The sequence below is a fragment of the Candoia aspera genome, chromosome 8 (genome assembly GCF_035149785.1).
Source record: "Candoia aspera isolate rCanAsp1 chromosome 8, rCanAsp1.hap2, whole genome shotgun sequence".
NCBI lineage: Eukaryota > Metazoa > Chordata > Lepidosauria > Squamata > Boidae > Candoia > Candoia aspera.
Window position 1 is genome coordinate 61,593,992 of NC_086160.1, and position 24,968 is coordinate 61,618,959.

Below are 24,968 nucleotides of genomic sequence, written 5' to 3' on the forward strand. Positions count from 1 at the left end.
TGAAGGTGCAGTTATAAGAACTTGATAAGATGGTGTATGTATTTTTGGGGAAGAAAAAGCTTTCTCTTTAATGTTTCTTGTTCCTGAATCACATCTTAGTCTCTTTTACTGCTAATCACAACCCAGTTCCAATTATGTTCACATCAAACCCTGTCAGACTATCAATACAGATACGAATCTGAAACATCCATTCATGGCTCAGTTATGTCTCCATAACTGATAGACACAATTCACATCTATTCCCTAAATTTGGATTTGGAAAACTGTGTAGGATCATGTGGACCACAGTAAGACTCAGCATAAAGGTTAAGGTTAAGATGGGAACCCCAGCCACAGAAGACCATCATGTAACCATACCACCAAGCCACCAAGTGCTGCACAAATATCAATTAATTCAGAAGGATAAGAGAAATAAATCCGAGTTTAATGCCCCTGAAGTATAAATATCATTTATATCTTCTCACTGACGGTGGGAAGTTAATGGTTTGGTATCACTTTGTTCTTCTCTACAATAAATATACTAATCTAACTGAGCCTTCCAAGTTAAGCCAAGCAATCTAACTAAGCCATGAAGTGACAGTTCTGAGATTTACCACCAAGCCCAGGCCAGAAAGCTTGACAGATAAGACAGGGGAAATCAAAATTATAAAAAATCCCATTGAGATTTGCAGTTTTGAAACTGTCCTTAGGCAAGTCATCAACTCCACAAAATGATTGCAAGGATACACATTATAAACTATAAAGTTGTACAAAGTCAAAGATTGAATAAAGTCAAGATTTTAAAAGGTTATTTTTCTATTTTCCACTCTGAAATGTGTTTCAGAGGCCATAAATATCCGTTTTCAACAATTCATAGCACCCCAGGGTGATCCAGAAGTGGCCTATGCAGTTACTGCATAGCACTGATCTTTTATGGTTTGTGGGTCTCTAGGGACAAAAAATAACCTGTCCTCTCCCCTACTTACATGAATGGATTTTATTCTCTCATAGGAAAAATAAACAATGGTATTTGAAGACACTATTGGGCTTAATGGCAGCCCACTGTATCAGACAGAAAGTCTCTCCCTGACATGCTTTGAATTCTTCCAGTTGTCTTCACTGGTGGTGCTTGACAGAAACAGTCTGAAGGGCCCAAATTCAGTGCCATATAGGTCTCTTAAAGGAAGGTCAGAGTGCTGTTATTATTACTTAAATATATATGCCACCCAGCTCCCAGTATCTCTAGGTAGTTTACAAATGATTACAATGTAGAATCAAGACAATAAAAACAAGAAGAAATAAAAAAGGGTAGAGATGGCAGAACAACAAACCAGGTAGAAACAAAAGAAAACAACCTAGGTTAAAAGGAGGCTTCAGTCATCCTCACCAAAGATCTGGGTGAAGAGCCAGATCTTCAGTCCCCTTAGGAACACTAGCAGGGTGGGGCCTGTTCAGATCTCAGCAGGAACCTCATTCCATAGGGTAATAGCTACTATAGAGAAGGCACATTCCATGGTTCTGATAGATGGCATTATTTAATTGAAGGAGCCCAGAACACACGAACTCTGCCAGATCAAATCGGCCAGGCAGATACCATGGTAGATAGGTAGGGTGGTCTCTCAAGTATATCATGTAGGGCTTTATAGGTAACATCCAGCATCCTGAATCACACCTGGAAGCAAACTGGCAACCAGTTTCTATCTTGCTTTTCATCTTTCTCTTCTTCCAGCCTTCTATGGAGGCTGCTTCATATTAGGATGCTAGGTACAACTGCATCTTTGTTCTGCATGGCAATCAGATTCTGATAGAAGTTAAAACAAAGAAAATGGAGAACTAGAATGTCATGGAGAGGCTGAAAAGAGAAAGGGAGGGAAACTAGGGCTGAAGTTCCAAGAAGTCAGTATCTGAGACCTCCAGTCTCTTTTTTTTTGGTTGATATCCACCTTTCCTCTAGCAGCTCAAAGCAGCATATGTAGACCTCTGTCCTCCAGTTTTCCTACAACAATCCTAAAGGATACTTAAGACACCTTGCCCAGAATACTGACAAATTTGGCAACACCACTGAGTGCCTTGTAATTTTCAAACTTTTCTTATACATAAACCCCATCTCATTGGTATTTATGTATTTTGATAATACTTTATTTATTTATTTATTTATTTATTTATGTATGTATGTATTTTACGAATTTATTCACTGCCCATCTCACCCCTACGGGGGCACTCTGGGCAGGTTACAATATTAATTATCCATTATAATGAATAACTTCAGGAAAGAAGAATCAGTGAAGTTTAAAAGAGCCTCAGACACTTCATCACTGCATTATTACAGAGAGTAGAATAATGTATTCTACAGGAATGTATTCTGTTTATTTTGTTTCCTTTCTGTTTGTTTTGCTTTCTGCAGTGTTGCTAACATGTAATTTTTCCGTAGTTGTTTATCTATAAGCTTGTTAGACTTGTTCTTTAAAGTCATAATGACAGATTGGGGAGGGGGGATACTGCTGTATGAAAAATAAACACACACACATATACACACAGAGACCAAATGTCAAATGCCATCTGAAGATGTCAAAACATTATGGCATTTTCTATTGAAGTATTCACTAATGAATAAACTCTCACTTTCAGAATTAAAAAAGGCAAGTAAAAATCCTTCTGTAGATTACGTTCAAAGGCCCCACAGTCATGTGGCTTGGATTGATCCATGAACTGGCAATAGTTAGCTTACTGCATTCCAAAAACCTGCCATAGGCAGCATATTGTGTGGAAGCCATCTGCTACCTGAGGGAAGGCTGGTTAGGTTGATAGCAGAAAATGGTGGGTTTCCCACATGATATACTAAGTGTCTTGGGATCAAATGGATACAAACACAATTGCCTCTTCTCTGGCATTATGCTGCAGCCTCAGCATGTGTTGGAAATGTCTCAAGATTGGTTTTCCTCATCAAAATCTATCAAAAATCAGTATGGAATTAGCTCTCTGGAGCCATTATTTAATAATAGATAACAAAGGTGAATTTAATGAATTCATACATCAATCTATTTGTACATTATCTGTTCATCAATTATTTTAAACAAGATTTTTCTAGTCCAGTTGGTTTAGCAGCCATTTGTTTAAGAAACAACCTATTGATGTTTTCTTAGAAGTCAATCAAGTTATTTCCTAAGAAGTGAATTTATGTTTACAGCTTACGATTAATTAAGAGCTACCCTTTATACATTTTAAATGAAAATAAAATTCAAGATGTTGACAAACATATTTTCTACTTGTCTAATTACAGAAATATTATTGCAAGTATTTCATATAGAGCCATATAAATTCTGTTTATAAGAGAAGCTCTTCATCTTTTTCTATAATAGAAAAACAACATAATTTCCTTTAATTGAGAAACTTATCTTCAACACCATTTTTATTTATTTATTAGATTTTTAAAAAAATTCTCTGACTTTCAAGAAATAAAGGTGTTGAAGGTGTTTTAGCAGTGATGGGACTGCAGTGATAGTGATGAGATTGTAAATCGATTCACACACTTTGCGATATGATAGTTGATATTCTAAAAGCCATGGATGTCTACCCAATTAACTTAGTATTGTCTATATGATGCAAAAGAATTAATGCTTCTATTTATGGGGCCACAGTGAAAACAATTTTGACTACTAAAGCATAACAACTCCTTATATTCTTCTATTTTTGCATGGCTGCATAAATCACAAGCAATAATAGTTATGGTAAAATAGATTTCATTATATAACTATATATTAGATAAAGAACATTGATTTTGCTTGATATTTACTGAAAATGTTACACCAATATTAGGATGACCCTAATTTAGAGACTGAAAACTCATGAAATTTACATAACATTTGAACCAATCCTCTCTGTGTACTGCATAATCCTGCACCCTAAAATGCCCCATCATTGTTAGAAACACTCAAAATAGTCTCAATAAGCCACAAAAAAGATGGCTCAAAAAGTAACAAAAGGAAGTCTGAGTGACACATCTTTCATCTCCCCTTCCAGATCATATCCCAAAGTTACAAATATACAGTATATTTTCTGCTCTGAGAAAGATGTTTGGAACATATTGAGAGAATGCACACCTTCCTCTGTTGCATGGAATTCCAAAAGACAGAGAAAGGTTCTGGGTTTTTTTTTTTCATGGACAGCTTTTTTTTAAAATGGCTGACATTTAACAAACACTTGTATCAACCTGACTTTTGGGTCTTAATTTGGTCAAAGGAGGCAGAGCTTGACATCCACTAAGCCAGTGCTTAGGAAAACAAGATACTGCAAAAAATAACATTATTTTTATAGGTTAGTAAATGAACTTACCAACAAGGAAAAAGAATTGGTCTCTAAAGCTATAGCTCCCCCACTTTTTTATGTATATGCAGCATAAATGTAGATAAATGATGCACAGCTGATCTCTGTTGACTTTATTTTACCCTAAGCTACGGTCCCATTTCCATATAGGAAAATAAAATTAATGTGATCCCAGCTGAATGAGAAACAATAATATTAGCCTATGCATGATGCCAAGAATTCTTCTCATAATGATAAATAATGTTTATGTACAGCTGTCAGTAAATTTGGATTGCTGAATGAAGATCACCCCAAAACCACACAATTAGCATTTCTTTGACTTAGATGGAAATAGTAAACTTCAGCATTACCTCAGATCACTCATTATCAAAAGCTGTTCAAGAATGAAATACTGATGATAAAGTTTTTGATCCTGGATTAACCAACCAAAGTTTTTGTATTTTTTTCTTTGCAGTATAGTATGAAGAAAAGCTAAAAAATAAAGTTCTAAGACAAGACAAGTTTGTTTTCTATTTTTCTGAGGACTGAAACAACTTGATCAGGGAGAGAACTATAAATTTAATCCTTATACAAATCATATATCTAACATCAATTACAAGTTTTTTTTAAAAAAAATCAACAGCAAATGTCACCAATTACTGTATAGCAATTTCTCAAAATATGCTCTTTATTTATATGACAATGAGAAGCTAAAATACAGGAATACTTAATTTTACAGTTGATTTTCATTTGATATTTATATTTTGAAATAGAAGTATATCATCTCAATTCAAAACTCTGTATTCATGTCAATGCAAAATATTATTGTGGGGAAAAACTATTATATAACAGCAGCCTTCACTGCATCTTGCCAGAAACTACTCACAAGGGCCATATTTCCATAGGTGCATCTGTGAAAAATCTAAAAATGTATTATATTTGATAATCTTACCAAAACAAACAAACCTCTAAAATACATTTCAAAGCAATGTCTAATCTTTTTCTAAAACTAATCAGTTAGTTATATTTGTTTCAATTTTTTATTGCCAAAATGTTCTTCTTTAACACATCTAAAACATTTCCAAAAAAGACAAGAAAGAATTTCACCTTGCGGATTCCTCTGCTCAGTTCCTCTCCATAGTTTGTCCCTAGGATTTCGAACAGAACGTTGGGATTCCCACCATTGTCTGCAAACTCCAGGTCTCCTGTCAAGCCATTCACTCCACCCTGAATGCATGAAAAATAAGAGGGACAATACTTTCAGACATATACCTCATTCAGGATGTAGCTTCCCATCCTTATGAACTTTACTCACAGCAAAATATAGAAGTTCAGTGCTCATTATGCAAAATGTTTTATCCATGTGTGAACTCTTAAAAAGTAGAATAATATATTAGAAGAAATTTAAAATAATTACAATAATTTTAATATATTCACAATTGCTTTCTTTTTTGCCTCTTTATACTTCCTTTAAAACACTGTGCAAATACTTACAAAGGTAGTGTGTCTTTCTGGGACCTATGCACCTTCTACCCAAATACTAACTTTCCAGTACTTGGTCTGATCAGTCATGTGTAACATAGGCAACTGGTGAAGCCTCTACAGACAGCAGCATTTGATTAAGTTGATGAAAGGATCACATTCTGTGAATATTGAAAACATGAATATTTTTCCCATGCAGGTAGAAAGCTGCATGTATACTGATATGATAGCTATATGTACAGTATATGATAGCTTGAATTTGGAAGAAGAATAGTTTCAAAAGGATTGCAACACATACTAGATCTGTCAACTATTTAAATGTTTTTCACACAGTATAAAAGGGACTATACTGTACAGTCTTGGATAAGACAGTAAATAGTAGGTTAGAAAAAAAAGTTGTCATCTTGAAATAGCCTCACATTTTTCTAAAAGAAGAGGAGCTCAAGAAAGGTATTGCATAAACAAAGCAGTTGTATTGCACATTTATTTGCATTTGTTCTCTATCAGTATCTTTCCTATCAAACCCAGTGCATCTACAATCCAAAATCTGATTTTTGTAACCCAAAGCCAAATCAGCTAGCAGAAAAATTAACTTTTGTCTCTCCTACTTCATAAATCATCACTATCCATCACTGACAATAAAGAGTCAGAAATCAGAATGAAGGCATCAGATCCATGGATGATTCATGAGACCAAGGGAAAGCAGCATCCACAGCTCCCTGTTCCACAGGGCACATGAAAAAAAGACTTGCTTTTTGTCAATAACCTAAATAAATGTGACTGGGAAGACCTAGAGGGCAGCTAGATGTAATAACGTAGCATCATTTTTCATGTATTGTCGCTATCAGCCTTATTTAATAATTTACATAGATTACAAATGAAATAGCACTACTATTATTTCACATTATTGCCCTAGTCACCATATTCTTGAAGTGCTGTTACTGAATAATGGGAAAATTGTCAGAAGCCTGAATAATGAAAATTAGGGAGATTTTAACCCAAAATATCTTGATGGATTCCAATTAAAATAAATAAAGAAATGGTGAAAATGATCTAATTTATCATATTTCTTGCAGTTGTGAGATATGAAGCCAGATATTTATTTTGGCTCAAATAGGATTTGTGACAATTTTTTCTTGTTTTCTAGAGCTTATGCTGAATCTAAAGGGAATATAACTTGTGCTGAATCTTTTTTTGCAGCAGCTGTGTTCCTAGGGAATATATTCAGATTAGATTCTATTTCAAGTTCATATCGTAACCCAAATGGTATACCTATGGCTAACCAGGTCATACAGTTGGTAAAACGTTTAGATTTTTATAAAAATGACACATTGTTGAACTAAAAGCTTATATTAATTGGCTAATTCACATGTCTAATCCTTTAAAAAACATCAGGTAACCATGTGACTAAGATATAAGCACCAGATTGAATAAATGTACCAGGATGGAGCTATTCATGCTTGCTCTCACAAAGGCAACAAAGGCCAATATGGAATGGTATGGAACAGTAATTGTAGTCTGGAGGCCATTTCAGCTATTACACACTATGATACAGAGAAGCTTTTTCTTTTCTTTTTCTTATCTTTTCCCATTCCATGCAGAGAACTTGTTCAGACATGCAGCTAAACCTTCATTCAGCACTTGTGATTGGGCACTATTCTACTACATTCAAAGGAACGCAGGTTGTCAGCTCTGTGTTGAGGACAACATTTCAGGGTTTCTAGGGTTTCTTGCTGAACTTGATCTTGATACATTCTGAGAAACTGAGCTAATTCTAAGCTAGAAGGCTAAGAAAAGTATCATAACTTAGATAAACACTGGCCTTTATAATTCAAAAAATATTCCACCAAATTTTCAATTCAAAATGTATTAAAATGCATTGAAGCAGCACATATTGAAATAAATATAATTTAAAATATGGATTTTGAAAAAAAATGTATTTAGAAACACAGAGGTTGAGATGGAAAACTGATTACATATTTATACATATAAGCCATGAATGAATGCTTCCTTCTGCACAATTCAGAAGGGGTTGTCTAAAAACGTTTGCCACCATTAAAAACAGCCTACCAAGAGTCCCAAATTTGCAGTCCAAATCAATTATCCTTTAAATTGTTTAAATCATATTGCATTTCTATCCCCAAGAGTTGCAATTACTGAATTATAATTGTTTACCTAGGAGCACTATGGCAATGTGGCATGTTTCCATTTATTTTAATGGTTCTGGATTATACCTTAGCCAGTAATACAGTTTAACCATGTGGAAATTACAGCTTCCCATTGCTAAGCAGCTATATGCATATTAAAAATAGGTGATCTCTTCATGATTGCAGTTTGAGCGGTCTGGTGGTTTATACCAGTAAGGAAGAAAAAAACAAAACAGAAAAGAAAGAACTGCCATCGCAATTTAACAGTTAGAGTCACGTGTATGTGCTATGTTTTATAGAGAGGGGAAAAGGTCATGCCAAAGCTGTAAACTTTTTATCTGTCAAATGCAGAGGGAGAATTAGCCATAGAACTATCAACGGAGCTCTGCCTGCACCTTCAGAAAGTCCAACTGTTATTGTCTAGGCGGTATAGACTGTATGTTTTTCACAAACTAAAAATTGAAGGAAAAGCATTAAAAACCCAAAGCCCAGAGGTAATAGTCTGAAACCAGAAAAGAGATTAGAAATTGATTATTCCCACTTAGAGGTTACAAGAAAAGAGAAGGCCAGAACCTGTGCAAATCTTTATTTCTGCCACCTGAACTTTCAGGCAACTGAATTTCCAGACTTAAAAGCTAGATTTATCTATCAAGCACAACTTACCTCCCCAGAGTAATTTAAGAAGCAAAATCACTGAAGATTTATTTTTTATAAGTAGCCGACAGACAGATAGACAAATAGACAAACACATGACCCAACTTTTGTGATATTCTGAAAACATTATCATTAATTTTGTCTGTAATGGAGCTTATCTGGATTATACTGTTTTTATAAAAATCAATGCATTTCTAATCCTTACTAAATCCTGCTAGATGTACAGCATGTAATAGGAATTGGGGGAAAAAGAACCATGTTAGGAGTACAATGAAGTAGAATGAGCCTGCCAGGGCAATCTGAAAGGACTAAATAATGCTTTGGATTCTTGGACAAGACACCCATGGTGTTTTTCATATTTAGGTGGCAAGTGTTAGTCTTCAAAAGTTGCAGGATGAATGAAGAAATCCCTCATTCTTCAAAATGGCTGAAGTCACCTTCTACCCGATAGAGAAATAGGGAATAAATATCTCAGGTTAAAAGAAAGAAGAAAAAGGAAAGGACAGGAAGCTCTCAAGCTGGGCCAATTTCATCTCACTCTAACAACGAAGTGGGACCAAAATATGAGTCTGCAAAAGCAATCTCAATGTAGAGAAAAGCCATTTTGAGACAAGCCACTTTAAACAATTGCACCGTTTCAGCTCTTTCTCGCACATAGAGAAGGTAAAGTAACATGGTGTACACACTGACTCTATCTCTTGATTCTAAGCCTGAATGAACATTTTGTTCCAGAAAGAAAAAAATGATGATGTCTGATGAGGCAGAGACGATGAGAAATTAATCTATGAATCCTGAGCTACTGGTGATCCACTTTGGCTCTTGTGCAGGAATTCAAAAGCATATGAAGCAATTAAAACAAAATGAAGATGCCTTATCCTCATCTGAAGATGCATCCAGGGTAAGTTTCCCCATATGTATGTACACAGGTACGTATGTACATAGCCACTAAGGTTTGAACAACGGTGCAAATTTATGTATACATTTATTGTCATGTCCCCCGTTGCGATGTATACATACATCACAATGGGGAACATGCCTTTCTGATGAAGGGGAGCGGGGAGGAAAGAATCAGTGCTAATCCCATAAGCACTGAAAGACCATACAGATAAAGGACAAAGGAGCCATACCTTGGCCCTGACCCAGGAAGCCATCATCCTATCTCCCTGACATCTCTGCATTACCACGGGGGACACACCTGCTCCGGACACAGGAAGAGGACAGAGGTAATCAGCGCTAATCCCCCTGATCGCCCATCGAGACTACGGAATCACCCCCTGATCGCCCATTGAGACTCCGGGTTCACCGTCGGTCAGGACTTTGGGACAATGGGGGGTGGGGAAGGATCAGGTCCGCACTGTGGGTATTTACCGGCTACCTCACACGCCATGTGCTCATTCCCGTCTTTCTCTGTGTCTGCATTCTATTCTTAATAAACCAGATATCCTTAGCCCTGGCTGGTGAGTCTGTGTTTTTTCTGAATAAGGCAACCATCACATAAAGATGGGAATCAAATTTTTTTTTTCCGCTAGCACCATTCCAGATTTCGTCTGTGAGGGATCAAAGCTGGCGATGGAAAGACTCAACGAAGAGGTGGCTACCAGAAGACTGGCGACGGGGCACCTGACTCCACGGCACGGGTGATCGGTGAGAACACTATTCCCAGACGGTATGAAATCCAGGAGGGTTTGAGATCAAGCTCGGAGGAGGAGGAGGCTGGAAGGAGCAGGACACCTGAAGCCACCAGAGAGTCGCAGGGTGAGTGGGTCACGCTGGACGAGACGCCGGGATCCCTGCCAGGGACGCTTGGGGTGTCTAGGAAGCCATGGGACCTGCTGTCCTCGACGATCGCAGGAGCCGAGGGAAGGTGCCAGATCGGACGAACCAAGGAAGGCTCCCAGACAGCTGAGAGGCTGAGGATAATGGAGGCGAGGCTGGAGTCAATTGAACAGCTGTTCCTGAGATGGTCGGTGGCGTGGGAATCCCGAGGAAGGGGTGAGGTGGAACCAGGTACCAGAAGTTCATCACCCCCCCTCCCACCCCTGAGACGCGACAGCCGGGGAGAGGAAGGAGATGGCAGGAGGCTGAGGCAGCGCCAGGCAGAGTTCACCTCGCGGAATCCACCAGGAGGTCATCTTCCCCCCCTCCCATCCTGGAGACGCGACCGCTGGGAAGAGGCTGGAGCCGGCACGAAACTGAGGCAACACCGCCCGGAGTCCGGCTTGGGGAATCCCCACACTGAGACCGGAGAACCCCAGCAGCCCGAGGTACATCCAGATGACCAGATGTGGTTTGGAGCCCACCAGGGTCGGGGGTGAAAGACTTCGGGGTCAAATTCGATGGGGACCCAGCAACATTATCCTTCTTCCTAACAAATGCCAAGAACTACAGGGAAGAATTTGGGCCATATTTCCACTCAGAAAAGGGAAAAATTAATCCCATTGCTAACAGACTTAAAGGAAGGGTGGCTGACTGGTATGTGCAGCTATGCCAGGCAGAAGCCCCAGAGCTCGATGAATTCGACGAGTTCCTCTGGGCACTAAATCTGCACTTCAGAGACCCCTTAGAAAAGGAGAGAGTGAAGAGATCCCTAAGGGGAATCAGCCAAGGGCAACGATCTGTAGCAGATTATGCCATGGAGTTTAAAGCACTGGCTGGAAAGGTGGTGGACTGGTCTCAGTCTACCCTAATTGAACGTTTCAAAGAGGGCCTGAACTTGGACGTTCTGAGGTGGGCATTATGCAGAGACGACCCAAACACTCTACACGAGTGGATACTGCTGGCCAGTAAGGTGGAAAATGCCCAGGAAACCTTCCTACAAGCCAAGAGGGCAGCGCAACAAGCGGCAATGGTAAAGGAACCCCGAACCGCTGCAGGACCAGTGAGGCCAACATCCCAACCCTGGAGAGAGGAGAGGGAGCAACGGTTCGCCAAGGGGCAGTACCTTCGATGTGGGAAAGAGGACCACAAAGCGGCAGCATGCCCGAAAACAAAGGTAGTTGACAGGCCAGGAAAAATGCCGGGCAAACCACCCGTAGGGCCCAAAAAGATGCCAGTGGCCAGGGGAGAGTTCGGAGCAAAAGAACTACCTTACTCCAGTGAACAGGAGGAGAACAAACAGGAAGAACTGGCGGGAAACGCCAGCCACCTGCCCTGAGAAGTGCCAGAGGGCAGGTGGAGAAGGAGAATGGGTGCAGTGACGTCGGGGTGAGTGCCAACTGTCCCAGCCTGTACGTAAAAGTTAAGTTAGGTACCACTGAGAAGTCGGTTGAAGTCTGGGCCCTAATAGACTCGGGCTGTTCTAGGTGCCTAATGCACCCGGATGTGGTTGCCGATTTAAATCTCCTCTGCTTTCCACTTCAGCACCACATAGTGTTCACGCAATTGGATGGTTCGGCAGCAGGAGGGGGCCCGGTCACCCAATTCACCGGAGAAGTGGCGCTGCAGTTAGGCAGCCACCGGGAGAGACTGAAATGTGTTGTGGCACCAGTGGGCCACCCTTTAATCATCTTAGGCATTCCGTGGCTGGTACGAAGGAACCCATACATAAATTGGGAAACCAGGATGATCACGTTTGCAGACGGCTTCTACCAAGCACCTACAGGGGACCGAATTCCCCGTGCTGCAGTGGGGAGGGTGGCGTCTACAGCCACACATCTGGCTGCAGCGGCCCTGGAAGGCTTGCCGGACAAGTACACTGAGTTTGCAGATGTGTTCGGGGAGAACGAAGCAGACAAACTCCCACCCCACAGAAAGACTGACTGTGCGATAGAACTGGTCCCCAACACACCCTTGCCAAAGCCAAAAATTTATGCAATGACCCAGAAAGAACTGGCAGCATTGCGGGAGTTTGTGGACAAGAACTTAGCACGAGGCTTCATCGAGCCCGCAAACTCGCCAGTTGGAGCCCCAGTGTTGTTCAGAGAAAAAAAGGATGGGACATTAAGACTCTGTACGGACTGCCATGGATTGAATTCGGTTTCCATATCAAACAAATATCCCTTGCCCCTAATCAAAGACATATTAGCACATCTGGCAAAGGGGAAAATATTCTCTAAACTGGACTTGCGAGAAGCCTATTTCCGCATACGCATACAGGAGGGGGATGAGTGGAAGACAGCTTTCAATTGCCCACTGGGATCATTCCAATATAAAGTATTACCGTTTGGTTTGGCAGGGGCACCAGGGGTATTTATGCAATTGATCAACGAGCTCTTGCACGCACACTTGTTCAAGGGGGTCCTTGTGTATTTAGATGATGTATTAATATATTCTGAAACTGAAGAGGAGCATGAACGCTTGGTTAAGCAGGTGCTCAGGAAACTCCGCAAAGCTGAGCTATTTGCCAAGCTTTCTTAGTGCGAGTTTCACAAATCTCAGCTAGATTATCTGGGTTATAGAATCTCTGAGAGGGGCATCGAAATGGACCCTGGGAAAGTCCAGGCCATCCTGGCATGGGAGTGCCCACGCACTAGGAGGCAACTACAAAGTTTTCTGGGATTTTCTAATTTTTACAGGGGGTTCATCAAGGGACTAGCGGAAATCGTTTTGCCCCTAACTAATTTACTCTGCACCAAGGGTTTGGGAGACATGCGCAAGGCACGAAATCCGGGAGCGCTACTTAACTGGACACCTGAATGCCAAAGGGCTTTTGATCATCTCAAAAGCCTGTTCACAGCCGAACCGGTTCTACAAAACCCCGACCCCACCAAGCCCTTTGTAGTCCAAGTAGATGCCTCCAATTTCTGAAGCTCTTGCTTCAGCGGGATCCAAATGATCAGCTGAAGCCCTGCGCATACCTCTCCCGCAAGTTCTCCAAAACAGAACGGAGATGGCATGTATGGGAGAAAGAGGCTTTTGCTGTCAAAGCTGCCTTAGAGGCATGGCGACATCTCCTGGAAGGGGCCACTTGCCCCTTTGAGGTCTGGACAGACCACAAAAACCTGGAAGTGCTCAGTACCCCGAAATGCCTCAGCCCCAAGCAGGTTCACTGGGCTCAATTTTTCAGCCGCTTTAATTTTCAGCTGAAGTTCATACCGGGAAGAAAGAACTTCTTAGCTGACGCTCTCTCTAGGCAGCCCCAGGATGCCAGTCAGGCATCAGACATTATAGGTACTGTGTGGACCCACACACAGCTGGGTTGCCAAGCTGTCACGTGCAGCCAAACTGGAACACAGTGTACTCCGGCACAACCGCCCGCAAGGGGAGGGAGACGCATGTCAATTTCATCGCAATTGCAACAGCAGTTTGTACAAGCCTTAAAAACAGATACATGGTTGCAAACCAATAAAAACAATGTTTCTTTTGAAAATGATTTGGCCTGGAAACAAAATAGCCTGTACATGCCGAGCAATTGCGAGCAGAGGTTCTGAGATGTTCTCATGATGACAAAACGGCAGGGCACTTTGGCTTTGTAAAAATGTTACATCTGGTAAGGTGACAATTCTGGTGGCCTACACTTAGGAGGGATGTAAAAGATTATGTCGCTGCTTGCCCTACATGTGCTATAGCCAAGCGAAAAGTGGGTAAGCCCTAGGGACTATTGCAGCTGGTGGCAAGCCCCTCCCGTCCTTGGGAGGAAATCTTGATGGATTTCATCGTAGACTTGCCACCCAGCCAGCGGAAAATGGTCATCTGGGTGGTTAAGGGATACTTTTCGAAACAGGCCCATTTTATTCCATGCGCCTCCATTCCCTCCGCTCAACAGCTGGCATGCCTCTTTTTAAATCACATTTACAAATTACATGGTACCCCCTCCCGCTTGGTCACAGATAGGGGTACAGAATTTACTTCACAATTCTGGAAAGCATTTTTGAAGTTGATTGGCACCGAGCAGGCATTGTCCACTGCTTGGCACCCCCACACAGATGGCTCTACAGAAATCCTTAACTCCACCCTGGAGCAATTTTTGCGCTCCTTCATAAGCTACCAGCAAGATAATTGGGTAGACTTACTCCCCTTTGCTGAGGTGGCATACAACAATGCAGTGCACCAGAGCACGGGCCACACCCCCTTCCGGGTAGTCTATGGACGAGACTTGGTCCCGATTCCAGAGTTGCCACAGCCAGCTACCCCACCTTGTTCCCCAGATGACTGGGCTGCTCAGCTAGCCAATGTTTGGCCAATCATTCAGCTGGCTCTCTCCGAAGCCCAAGCAACCTACAAGTATTATGCGGACAACCACAGGGCTGCGCAGCCAGACTTCAAAGTGGGAGATAAGGTCTACCTCTCCACTAAATTCATTAAGTCTCCGCAGCCCTCAAAGAAGTTAGCCCCCAAGTTCATTGGCCCTTTTCCAATAGTGGAAATAATCAACCCGGTAACTTTTAAGTTAGAATTGCCACACAACTTGAAACGCATACACCTGGTGTTCCATTGTGCCTTACTGAAACCGGCTACCTCCTCAAAGTGGCATAACGAAACCCCCCCGCCTCCTCCCATCATGATTGATGGGCAGCAGCACTTTGAAATAAAGGAGGTCCTAGATTCCCGAAGGCTACGGGGCACCCTTCAGTACCTGGTCTGCTGGAGACATTTCCCCCAACCTGAGTGGGTGCATGCCCGGGATGTCTCAGCGCAATGGCTAGTCACATGCTTCCATGCAATGTATCCTTCCAAACCGGCGCCTTGAAGTTTTTTTGGGGGAGGCAGTATGTCATGTCCCCCGTTGCGATGTATACATACATCACAACGGGGAACATGCCTTTCCGGTGAAGGGGAGTGGGGAGGAAAGAATCAGTGCTAATCCCATAAGCACTGAAAGACAATACAGATAAAGGACAAAGGAGCCATACCTTTGCCCTGACCCAGGAAGCCATCATCCTATCTCCCTGACATCTCTGCATTACCACAGGGGACACACCTGCTCCGGACATAGGAAGAGGACCGAGGTAATCAGCGCTAATCCCCTTGATCGCCCATCGAGACTCCGGAATCGCCCCCTGATCACCCATCGAGACCCCGGGGTCACCGTCGGTCAGGACTTTGGGACAATGGGGGGTGGGGAAGGATCAGGTCCGCACTGTGGGTATTTACCGGCTACCTCACACGCCATGTGCTCATTCCCGTCTTTCTCCATGTCTGCATTCTATTCTTAATAAACCAGATATCCTTAGCCCTGGCTGGTGAGTCTGTGTTTTTTCTGAATAAGTCAACCATCACATTTATGCAGTTTCCCTACCACTTCAATCCAATCAAGACTCTAGCAGTATACAGATGATAATGATATCAGAGAATAATGTAATACAATACAGTGATTTTGTCATTAAGGGCTCCACAATCAGTCCTCAAAGACCTTCTGGAAAAGCCAGTCTTTACCACCTTCTGGAATGTCCTTAGAGTGAAGGCCATCCTCTCCCAAGGGGACTGATTATTCCATAGGAGGACATCTGCTCAGAGATCATCACTGGAGTCCCACCTATCACACCTCCAGATAGAAGGGAACATTTAGTAGGCATTCTCTAGCCCTCTGAGTCAGGCAAGCAGAACTGATCTGGTAAAGGTGGTCTCAGATACCCAGACCACTAGCCTTATGCCACAAATGATACTAAAGGAATAGGAATGTGACTAAAGGAATAGGAAAGTTCTCCATATCCTTTGTACTACCCATATGTTTTGGGAAGGCATATAGATTGCAAAACAAGAATGGAAAAATCTTGAATCTCAGTCTAATTACAAAATCTCTTTATGAATAATCAGTTCAGACCTTCAGCAAAAGTAGTCTCTCTCTCTCCCAGCAGGACATTGAAGAAGAAATCAAAGGAGGAAGGCAGGGGAGGGTGGAAGAGAGGAAAAAGGAGAAAGTGAAGGAACATCAAAAGGAGGGACAAGTGTATGTGCGAGAGGGAAAAGACAACAGCAAAAAGAAAGCTGTAGCATTTGCCATCCTAACTGGGACTTAATCCTATCCGTTGCTCTTTTCATATTTGGACACTCCTTGCATGCAAAATATGACATATCGCTCCCTAGAAAATGAAACCATTGACAAATTAAGAGATTTCCAGCCTTGCTGTAAACAAGGATTCCTGAAGGCTGTGAAAATAATCAGGGAAAATACAGGAGATGTAAATAGCAAAGAATGGCATGGAGTTTGCTGGATAAAGTATGCATCTCACATTCACATGCGCCTCCGTCCACATTATAAAGTTGTGACTGTGCAGCTGGTTTTAAGATGCTTTCCTCAAAACAGAGTTGCATAATGATTATAATGTTAAGTTCTAATCCAATGCCAACATCTCAACCTGCAATTTATCAAATCCTCTTTTCCTTTGCACAGAAAGCATGTTTTTGTATCTTATTCTCTAAATACATGAGATTTTTCTCTCCCTCTTAGTGTTGTTCGCAGTGTTTATGTTATTGTTGGAAATGGCAAAAGGTGCTAATGCTGACTGTCAATCTGAAAAAAGACTAGTGGAAGACGTTTTCCTCTGAGAATGAATTGAAATATGGATAGCCAGGGAAGATGCAGGTCACTGGAGAGAAGCTTGTACAATGAAAGGATATTCATACCTATACAGACTTTGGGCACCTCATAATGAAATATGAGCAAGAATGCTACATTCTCCCTATGAAGATTTCACTGCAATTATCTTCTCTGAAATAAATGCAGATAGGAAATTTTCCTTCATGAATGAGAGCTGGAAGGACAAAAGTGGATTGTTCTCTGCATGGCACTAATGAAGTACTTCAACAACCTATTTAATATACTTAATACAGAGATGGTTCATTTTCTTTACCCCTTTTGTACTGCTTTAAAGTTGTATATGGCTGGTCACTTCTTTTTGCATTATGGGGAGAATTGTGTCAGAAATTAATCATTACTCTGAACAGCAGCTATGAGGGAAAAGGGTAAGTTTGTTTTCTGAATCTTATTTTCAAAAGGCTGAAAATATCAGAAAACAGGCTGAAAAAGTTAGCGAACAAAAGGATTTGTAGGGTGTACACAGGTGTTTACATACAGTATATACATACATGCCAATCATGCTATATTCCCCTTCAGGTTCTTGCAAGGAAGAGAAAAAGATGTAGTAAAGAGAAGGAATTCAAAGCAAGAGATAAAAGAAAAGGAAATCCAATTAAATCTGGTTATCCATATGATTTACTTTGCAAACCAGTCTTCCTTCCGCCAGGTCCACTTACACACTGCATTTTTTTTCCTTTATAGTTATCACCTTTTGGAGGATCTCAATATATGATAAAACTACTTCAATTACTGTTTTATTTAAACTGTTTTTTTAAACACTCACTCAGTCCACTTTCATTCAGCACCCATTCATTCTTGACCCTATTTCTATTTTTTACAACACACACTTCTCAAGTAGCCCAGTCCCATTGCATCCAACTTTAGGTTCCTCCTCACATATCCAACTATCATTTTTTTATCTAAGAAAGTGGGCAGAAGTACACTTTTATACTTCTTTCTTGCTTTTTTCTGGACAAACACTTATTCTTAACAACAGATCACAAACTACCTGTCTACCAGCATCTGGATGTCAAAATTTTTTCATCCATTTCCTCATATTTAGTAAGCATTCTACCAAGAGTCACAAAGACATCTACTTCATGTATGTGTAACTTGTGTTTATTCCACTTTTCATCTCAAATACAACTACTTTGGTTCTTGATACATTAATTTTCAGATTCATGCTCTTTGTTGCATCATACAATATAACTAGTATTCACTGCAAATCATTTAGGATCTCAGCCAATAAAACAGCATCAATTTCATAAGAAATAGACAATTTCTACATCCCCAACCACACACCTCTAGGGTCAGCTCAGTTTATCCATAAAGATATCAAAACAAGGACACAACTTTATAATGTCCATAAATACATTTAATATAAATATTTATCATATGTAGATATGTATCTATATGATTCAATGACATTGTAATTTCCAGGATTCAGCACCTTAATAATACACAGTCATAATAATACACAGTCAGGTTGGGGATGTAAAAGCTTTATATCTTATGCAATTGAGCTGAAGCCCAGCTTTCTCAGAAAGATGGAGTTAACTTAGCTATTTCACTAAACTAACTAAAGTAGCAAGCTTCAAAAGGTTTTATAGAACCATTATTCAAGAGTGCCTCTTTCCCAATGTTTCCCTGTGCATTAAGGTTTTTAACAAAGAAAAAAAAAATCCAGACCAACTTCTAAGCATCTGACATCTAAAACTGGATCAGATGTCAACAACATGAAATAATAATAAAAGCTGCATGTGGATCTTACTGCCCCAGAAACTCAGATTTGCTCTCTCTTTACTAGCATACTACCACTGATTGAAGGATAAGGCAATGAACTTTTTGCTGTCGAAGTTTTATACTTGTTGTTTAAATTCTTACCTTTTTTGTAAAATTTTCATGTTTGCCTGGATTGTGAAAGGTGACAGATAACCAGCTGGACAGACACATCCTTAACTGGCTGGATATATGCATGCTGTATATTCAAAGTAGAAAATGCTACTCCAAATATAAGCTTTTTCACTGAATGCTAAGTCAGCGCAACTGTCTATCTGCTTCTGGGCCTATGTGTATGCCCAGCAGACACTCCTACAGGATAGTCAGTATAACAAAGCACCTCATGGAGTGATCTGCACAGGTCTAGTGCGTACACACACACACATACCCATTCAGAGTTATAAAAGAGAATTGAGTGACTTTTAGATTCACCAACTGTATATAAATAGGCATACATCTTGACAAAGCTGTTGCGTATTTCACCAACAAATACAATTTGTTAACTATATAAAAATCTGTCATCCTGCTGAAACCCAAGCATGATAAGGGCTGATTTGGAGTACCTTCTTGATTGTATCCAGCATAGATCTCCCTCCTTGCCATGGTTTTGAATTCTTCCTAATGCATGTCAAGCTAGCCATACTGTGCCACTTTCGGTCCTCCAGCTTCTTATGAAAAGCATTTGCCAGCAAAAGCACGGTATCATATATGTAAAGGTTGGTAATCTGTCAAAGAGATTAAGAATTGATTATAAGTAACTAGCACCCACATGCTGGCAGAATTCAGAGGTAGTTTGTCTCAGCTGTCACCACTCAAGCTTTCATGAACTTAAATGTAATATCACCACAATAGATTGCCTCACATTTTACAAACCACTTGGGCCCAGAGGCTGTTATGTGATTACTAGTTAATTCAGTTTGCATTTCATAAGTGAAGGCATGTTCTTGGCTGCTACTTGAAGTATTACATCTTTCTGATCCAAGGGTTATTTTAATGCATGTCAAGGGGAGACATCCCAGGCTTGTATGGTTCCTTGACAAGGTCTGGTGTCTGTATGCTGATGGATGAACAACTGCATACAGCTTGTGCTCTAGGTATTAGTCCTAATTGCACCAGAACATCCTTCTCATTTCCAAATACAGTTAAGGAGAATAGATGACAAAGCTCTACACCACCTCATCTGGGACTTTCATGTTTCAGAGTAATATTCCTAGCAGGTATTTCAAACGAGCCTTCTCCAAAGGTGTCCTTTAGTATAATTTCCTGTCCAAGATCTAACATTCTGACGTGTGTATGTTTCACTTACAGAGAGACACAGAGACTGCTGGTTGTTCTTATGATGCAATTCCAACCATATATTTTTACCAGTCGACATAACCCATTTCAGACCAGAAAATATGTATCAAATTAGCTTTTTTAAAAAAATCATTGTACATTTTGGGGTATAATTCATTTTCACATTTTTTTTTGTGCTTGGAGGAAATGTCCAGAATGAGAGGATGGAAGTAGTCTAAAACTGTATCGATCTTTGTGAATGAATGAGCTGCTTAGCCATTTTAATATATGAGCAAGAATAAATTTTCTTTAGCATATTTTTTTTTAATGACTGGTTTTTTGTAAGCAAGGGTAAAGGATATTGTAGGAATTCGGGGATTTACAATTAGGTCCATAAAAGGAACCTCTAAGGCTGTGATGGATGAACCACAACCAACAACTGAAATACATACAGTCCTTAAATCAATTTTCTTTCTACAAATGATCACTGCATTCTAGAAATGAACTGTCTCTTCCCTGGCAGCCTACTGAGAAGGAAAGAAGAGAAAATGATCATGAGAGAGGGAGAGAAAACAGAATGAAAGAGACAGATCTGCTTGGACCAGCATATAGATTTTAGTTCTCCTTAATAAAAAGATAGGGTAGAAACAAAAGCCTTTGATAGGAACAAACCAAAAAATGAAAAATCCTCCTTCTAAAGTTTAGAGAGTAGGCAATCCAAAGTCTCTGAGCTACCCAATGCTTATCATCATCCTAATTTACACATAGACTTTGTAGAACTAATATTTTAAAAATGAAACACCTCTTCTTTTGCACTAAGTGAGCAAAGTAAATAAGGACATTGGGAACTTCTCCCAATAAAATGCTCAAAAAAGCAGTTCCTTAGTTTAGACAAATACTGAAACATTATCACAGTTCATGCTGATTCATATACTGGGGCTAATGACTAAAGGATATGAATGAGGTCTCTCACAGTACTTTAGTATGAACAAATTACTTCTCTTCAAGTTCTTAAAGCTGCCACATCTTTTGCAATGCTTGCATGACAAAATGTCGGTTTTTGAAGCAACCAAATAAGTTTTGCAAAGGATGTGGCTGCTTTTATGATTCAGATAGGCGTGTTTGTCCATGCTCATGGACATTGTGAAAAACTTTTTTTTTAATGCTTTGCACAACTTTAGTATATAGTTGTGAATTTAGAATATTTTATATTTCTTCTGTCAACTCTTGACAGACATAAAAAACAAGGATTAGAGCCATTAAATAAATATTTTAAGTCTCTACCTATAGTGCAGATGAGTACTTGTGGCATTATTAGTCACCAGGAATTCATGTATGTTAATTCATGTATGTTAACTTCTGCATCTACATTTTCCCCCTGTGACCTCAGAAGGATATTGTGTTAATCACGGTAACCAAAGAGTACAGTATATTTGGCAATCTGCTTCATATATTTATTGGTCATATATAATCAGAACTGTTTCTTAATGTCTTGTATAATTCAGCAGAAGGCAATTGATTTAATACATATTTTTCAGAAGTTTCAGAGTTCAGCAGTGGGAGAAAGAGGAGAATGAAATGGAATGGCCAATAAACTGACTAGCTTTTATGTTTACTTTTTGGAACACTTCAGAAGAGAGAAAAATGTCTATAGAGTAAGCCTTGAAGTTTTTAGATCTTGCATTCTAATATGGGAGAAAATGGTCACCAGATGAGCATGATGGTATAGGAAGTGGCCATGGATGAACATAGGATTGGTGACAATTTTACCATTATCTCCTTTGGCTATGGAGTACAAAAACAGTACTACATTGCTTGGTATTAGACTAGTTTAGCTCATCATATGTCCCAGGCTTAGTTGCCTGAGAGCAGGACTGAACAGCTGGAACTACTACTAGTCACTGAGCTGGACCAGTAATAGTTTCAGTCATATGTTTTCTATATTTACCATACTCAAAGGATCTGCTGGCAGAATTAGTTTTTCAGCTTATACTATCCTAGGATGTATATATTAATCACCCCAGAATTCAGAGGTAGACGAGGCCTAGTGAATGTACAGCAGGAAAGGGAGAGAAATGAAATGGATACTTCAGAATGAATAGATAGGGTAAAAGAGGAATGAAAATGTATTGGTGGAATCCCCCGAAAACTAAGGTTATTCCAACAATTCTACCTTGTACTTCTACCTCCAGCCAGACTCTAAGATCTGAGACTCCAAGCTTGATTACTGTATATGAAACTGTAGACACTGTTGGTTGAAACTGAAACAAATGTTCAATTGAAAGTCACCAAATATATTTGCATGGAACTTAGTTCTAAAATTAAGAAAAAGAGCTTGCATCAGAATATGGCTCTAACCTAGTTTAAATCTAAAGCTATGCCTGCAGATTTTGCAACAAAGATAATTTAATTCAGGATTGAGGATTAAAATTATTAACATTCATGCAGACATGGATATATAAATATAGATATAGCTATATAGTATAGGATAGAGTAGTGGTTACAGCACTGCACTTTGGCGTGGGAAATTGGGGTTCAAATCCTGGTTGGACCTCTACCTTACCTGCCTACCTTGGATATGAGAGTGACATGAACTAAGAGAGTCATGTCAGCTCAGATGTCAAGCAGATTAACAAGGTCTGCATCAGATGTTGGGGAACCAGGACAATCTGATGAGAAGCGGGCTACAGGAACAAACCATACATGGACATGGGGAACCTGAATTGATGGAATGCTACTACAGCAGTAGACCTGATGAGAAGGGATATATGAAATGTATGAGAGAACTGGACAGAAGACCTACATCCACACTAACTGAGAAATGGCTAGTTACCCAATGCTTCAACATAGTGAAGAGGAAGTTGCTCTCACAACATGAGATAGACCAACTACACATTACATCCAGGACTCAAGAAGACCTGCAAGAACAACTGGATGTGCAACCAATAGCTGAAGCTGGAATGCCACTGCCACACCCTCCATTACAGAGCACAGCAGCTGATATGAAGCATAAGATCATGGATAAACTAGCTACAGTCAACCCTTGAGACTGATTACCAAGGCTCAGTGGAGAAGTACCATTAGATAGTATGGTAGGTAAAGGTAAAGGTTTCCCTTGACATTAAGTCCAGTCGTGTCTGACTCTAGGGGGCGGTGCTCATCTCCGTTTCAAAGCCGAAGAGCCGGCGTTTGTCCATAGACACGTCCGTGGTCATGTGGCCGGCATGACTACATGGAATGCCGTTACCTGCCTGCCAAAGCGGTACCTATTAATCTACTCACATTTGCATGTTTTCGAACTGCTAGGTTGGCAGGAGCTGGGACTAGCAATGGGAGCTGGGACTAGCAACCCTGTCACGCAGATTCAAACTGCTGACCTTCCAATTGGCAAGCTCAGCAGCTCAGCGGTTTAACCCGCAGCACCACCGTGTCCCTTAGATAGTATGGTAGAAGATGCCAATAGAGCCCTCATGACAATTCCTACTACCACCATAACTCAAACCAATGAACTGGTATATGCTACAGCCATTTAAGTCCTGGAGATGCTTGGCTACATGATCAAGAAGAAACAGCAGTACACACACCCCTGCCTTGAAATGAGGTTGGAGGCTAAGATCAAGGCAACTCAGAGAGAAATTACCCAGCTGGTAGAACTACAGAAGGGTGTGGAGATTAAGGATAAGACTTGGCTTCTGAAAAAATACCAGGGCCTGACTCCAACTAATGCCCTAGAAACTGCTAAACAAAGGGTCACAGCGCTGGCTGCCAGGCTAAGGAGATACACTAGAGAAGCAGAGGCCAAAAAGAGAAATGGCCTGTTCTCCAAAGAACCATCCAGAGTGTACCCCCAACTGCACTGCAACAACACAATAACAGAAGGGAACTGAACAGTATAGGAAGAACATATGGAAGAAAGAGAAGACACAGAACACTAGTGTAAATGGCTGCAGGACATGACAGCAGATCACAGCAATCTCCCAGAACAGGAACCAGTCACCATCACAGTAGCAGACATCCAACAGGGGAGTTAGTTAGCTGGTGCTATCAGGCATCATAGCCACCAAGCTACAAAACTATATGGGCCAGTACATGAGCAGAGCTCAGAAGGGCATTGGCCAGAGGCTCAAAACATCAGTTGCTCATAGATAGAGCAGTCACCCAAGACTCAAGGTCTAGACAGACCAATCTGAGCACGGCCTGGATTGACTAAAGGAAAGCCTATGACTCAATGCCACACACATGGAACTGTGAATGTGTGGCACTATACAAAGTCAATAGGACACTAAGGACCTTCCTCAAGAACTCAATGGGACTGTGGAAGAACACGCTGGAAGTCAACTCAAGACAGCTTGCACAAGTGGCCATCAAGTGCGGCATATAACAAGGTGAAGCACTGTCCCCACTTGTGTTCTGCATAGGCTTGAACCCTATTGAACCCTATTGAAGGCAATGGCTAACTACCCCAATATAGTCTGCCAAGAAAACATCACAAAAGTGTCATCCCCCCAAAGGGTCAGACATGACTTGCTGCTTGCACAGGGGACCTTTCACCTTTCACCAGGCTTGAACCCACTCAGCCAGATAATAACAAGGACTGGATACAGATACAAATTCAAGAGTGGAACTACCATCAGCCACCTCCTCTACATGGATGACATCAAGCTGTATGCTAAGAGTGAATGAGACATCAACTTGCTGATCCACCTGACACAGACCTACAGTGAGGACATTGGGATGCCATTCAGACTGGAGAAGTGTGGCCAGATGGTGGTAAAGAGAGGGAAGGTAGTTAAGACTGATGGGGTGGAACTACCAGCAGGCCACATAACAGACATACAGACCAGCTACAAGTACCTTGGTATCCCACAGACACATGGGAACCACGATGAGCA

At 40.7% G+C, this 24,968-nt stretch overlaps 1 protein-coding gene across 2 annotated transcripts in view; it reads right to left on the reverse strand.

Moving 5' to 3' along the window:
- GRID2 (glutamate ionotropic receptor delta type subunit 2) overlaps window positions 1-24,968 on the reverse strand; it is a 984,963-nt gene that overhangs the window by 307,691 nt on the left and 652,304 nt on the right. For both annotated transcript variants that reach the window (XM_063310079.1, XM_063310080.1), the window contains 2 exons: window positions 19,365-19,526; window positions 5,389-5,508 (listed from right to left, as the gene is read on the reverse strand). In XM_063310079.1, coding sequence (XP_063166149.1) covers window positions 5,389-5,508; window positions 19,365-19,526 — 282 coding nt within the window. The remainder of the gene's footprint in view (window positions 1-5,388; window positions 5,509-19,364; window positions 19,527-24,968) is intronic.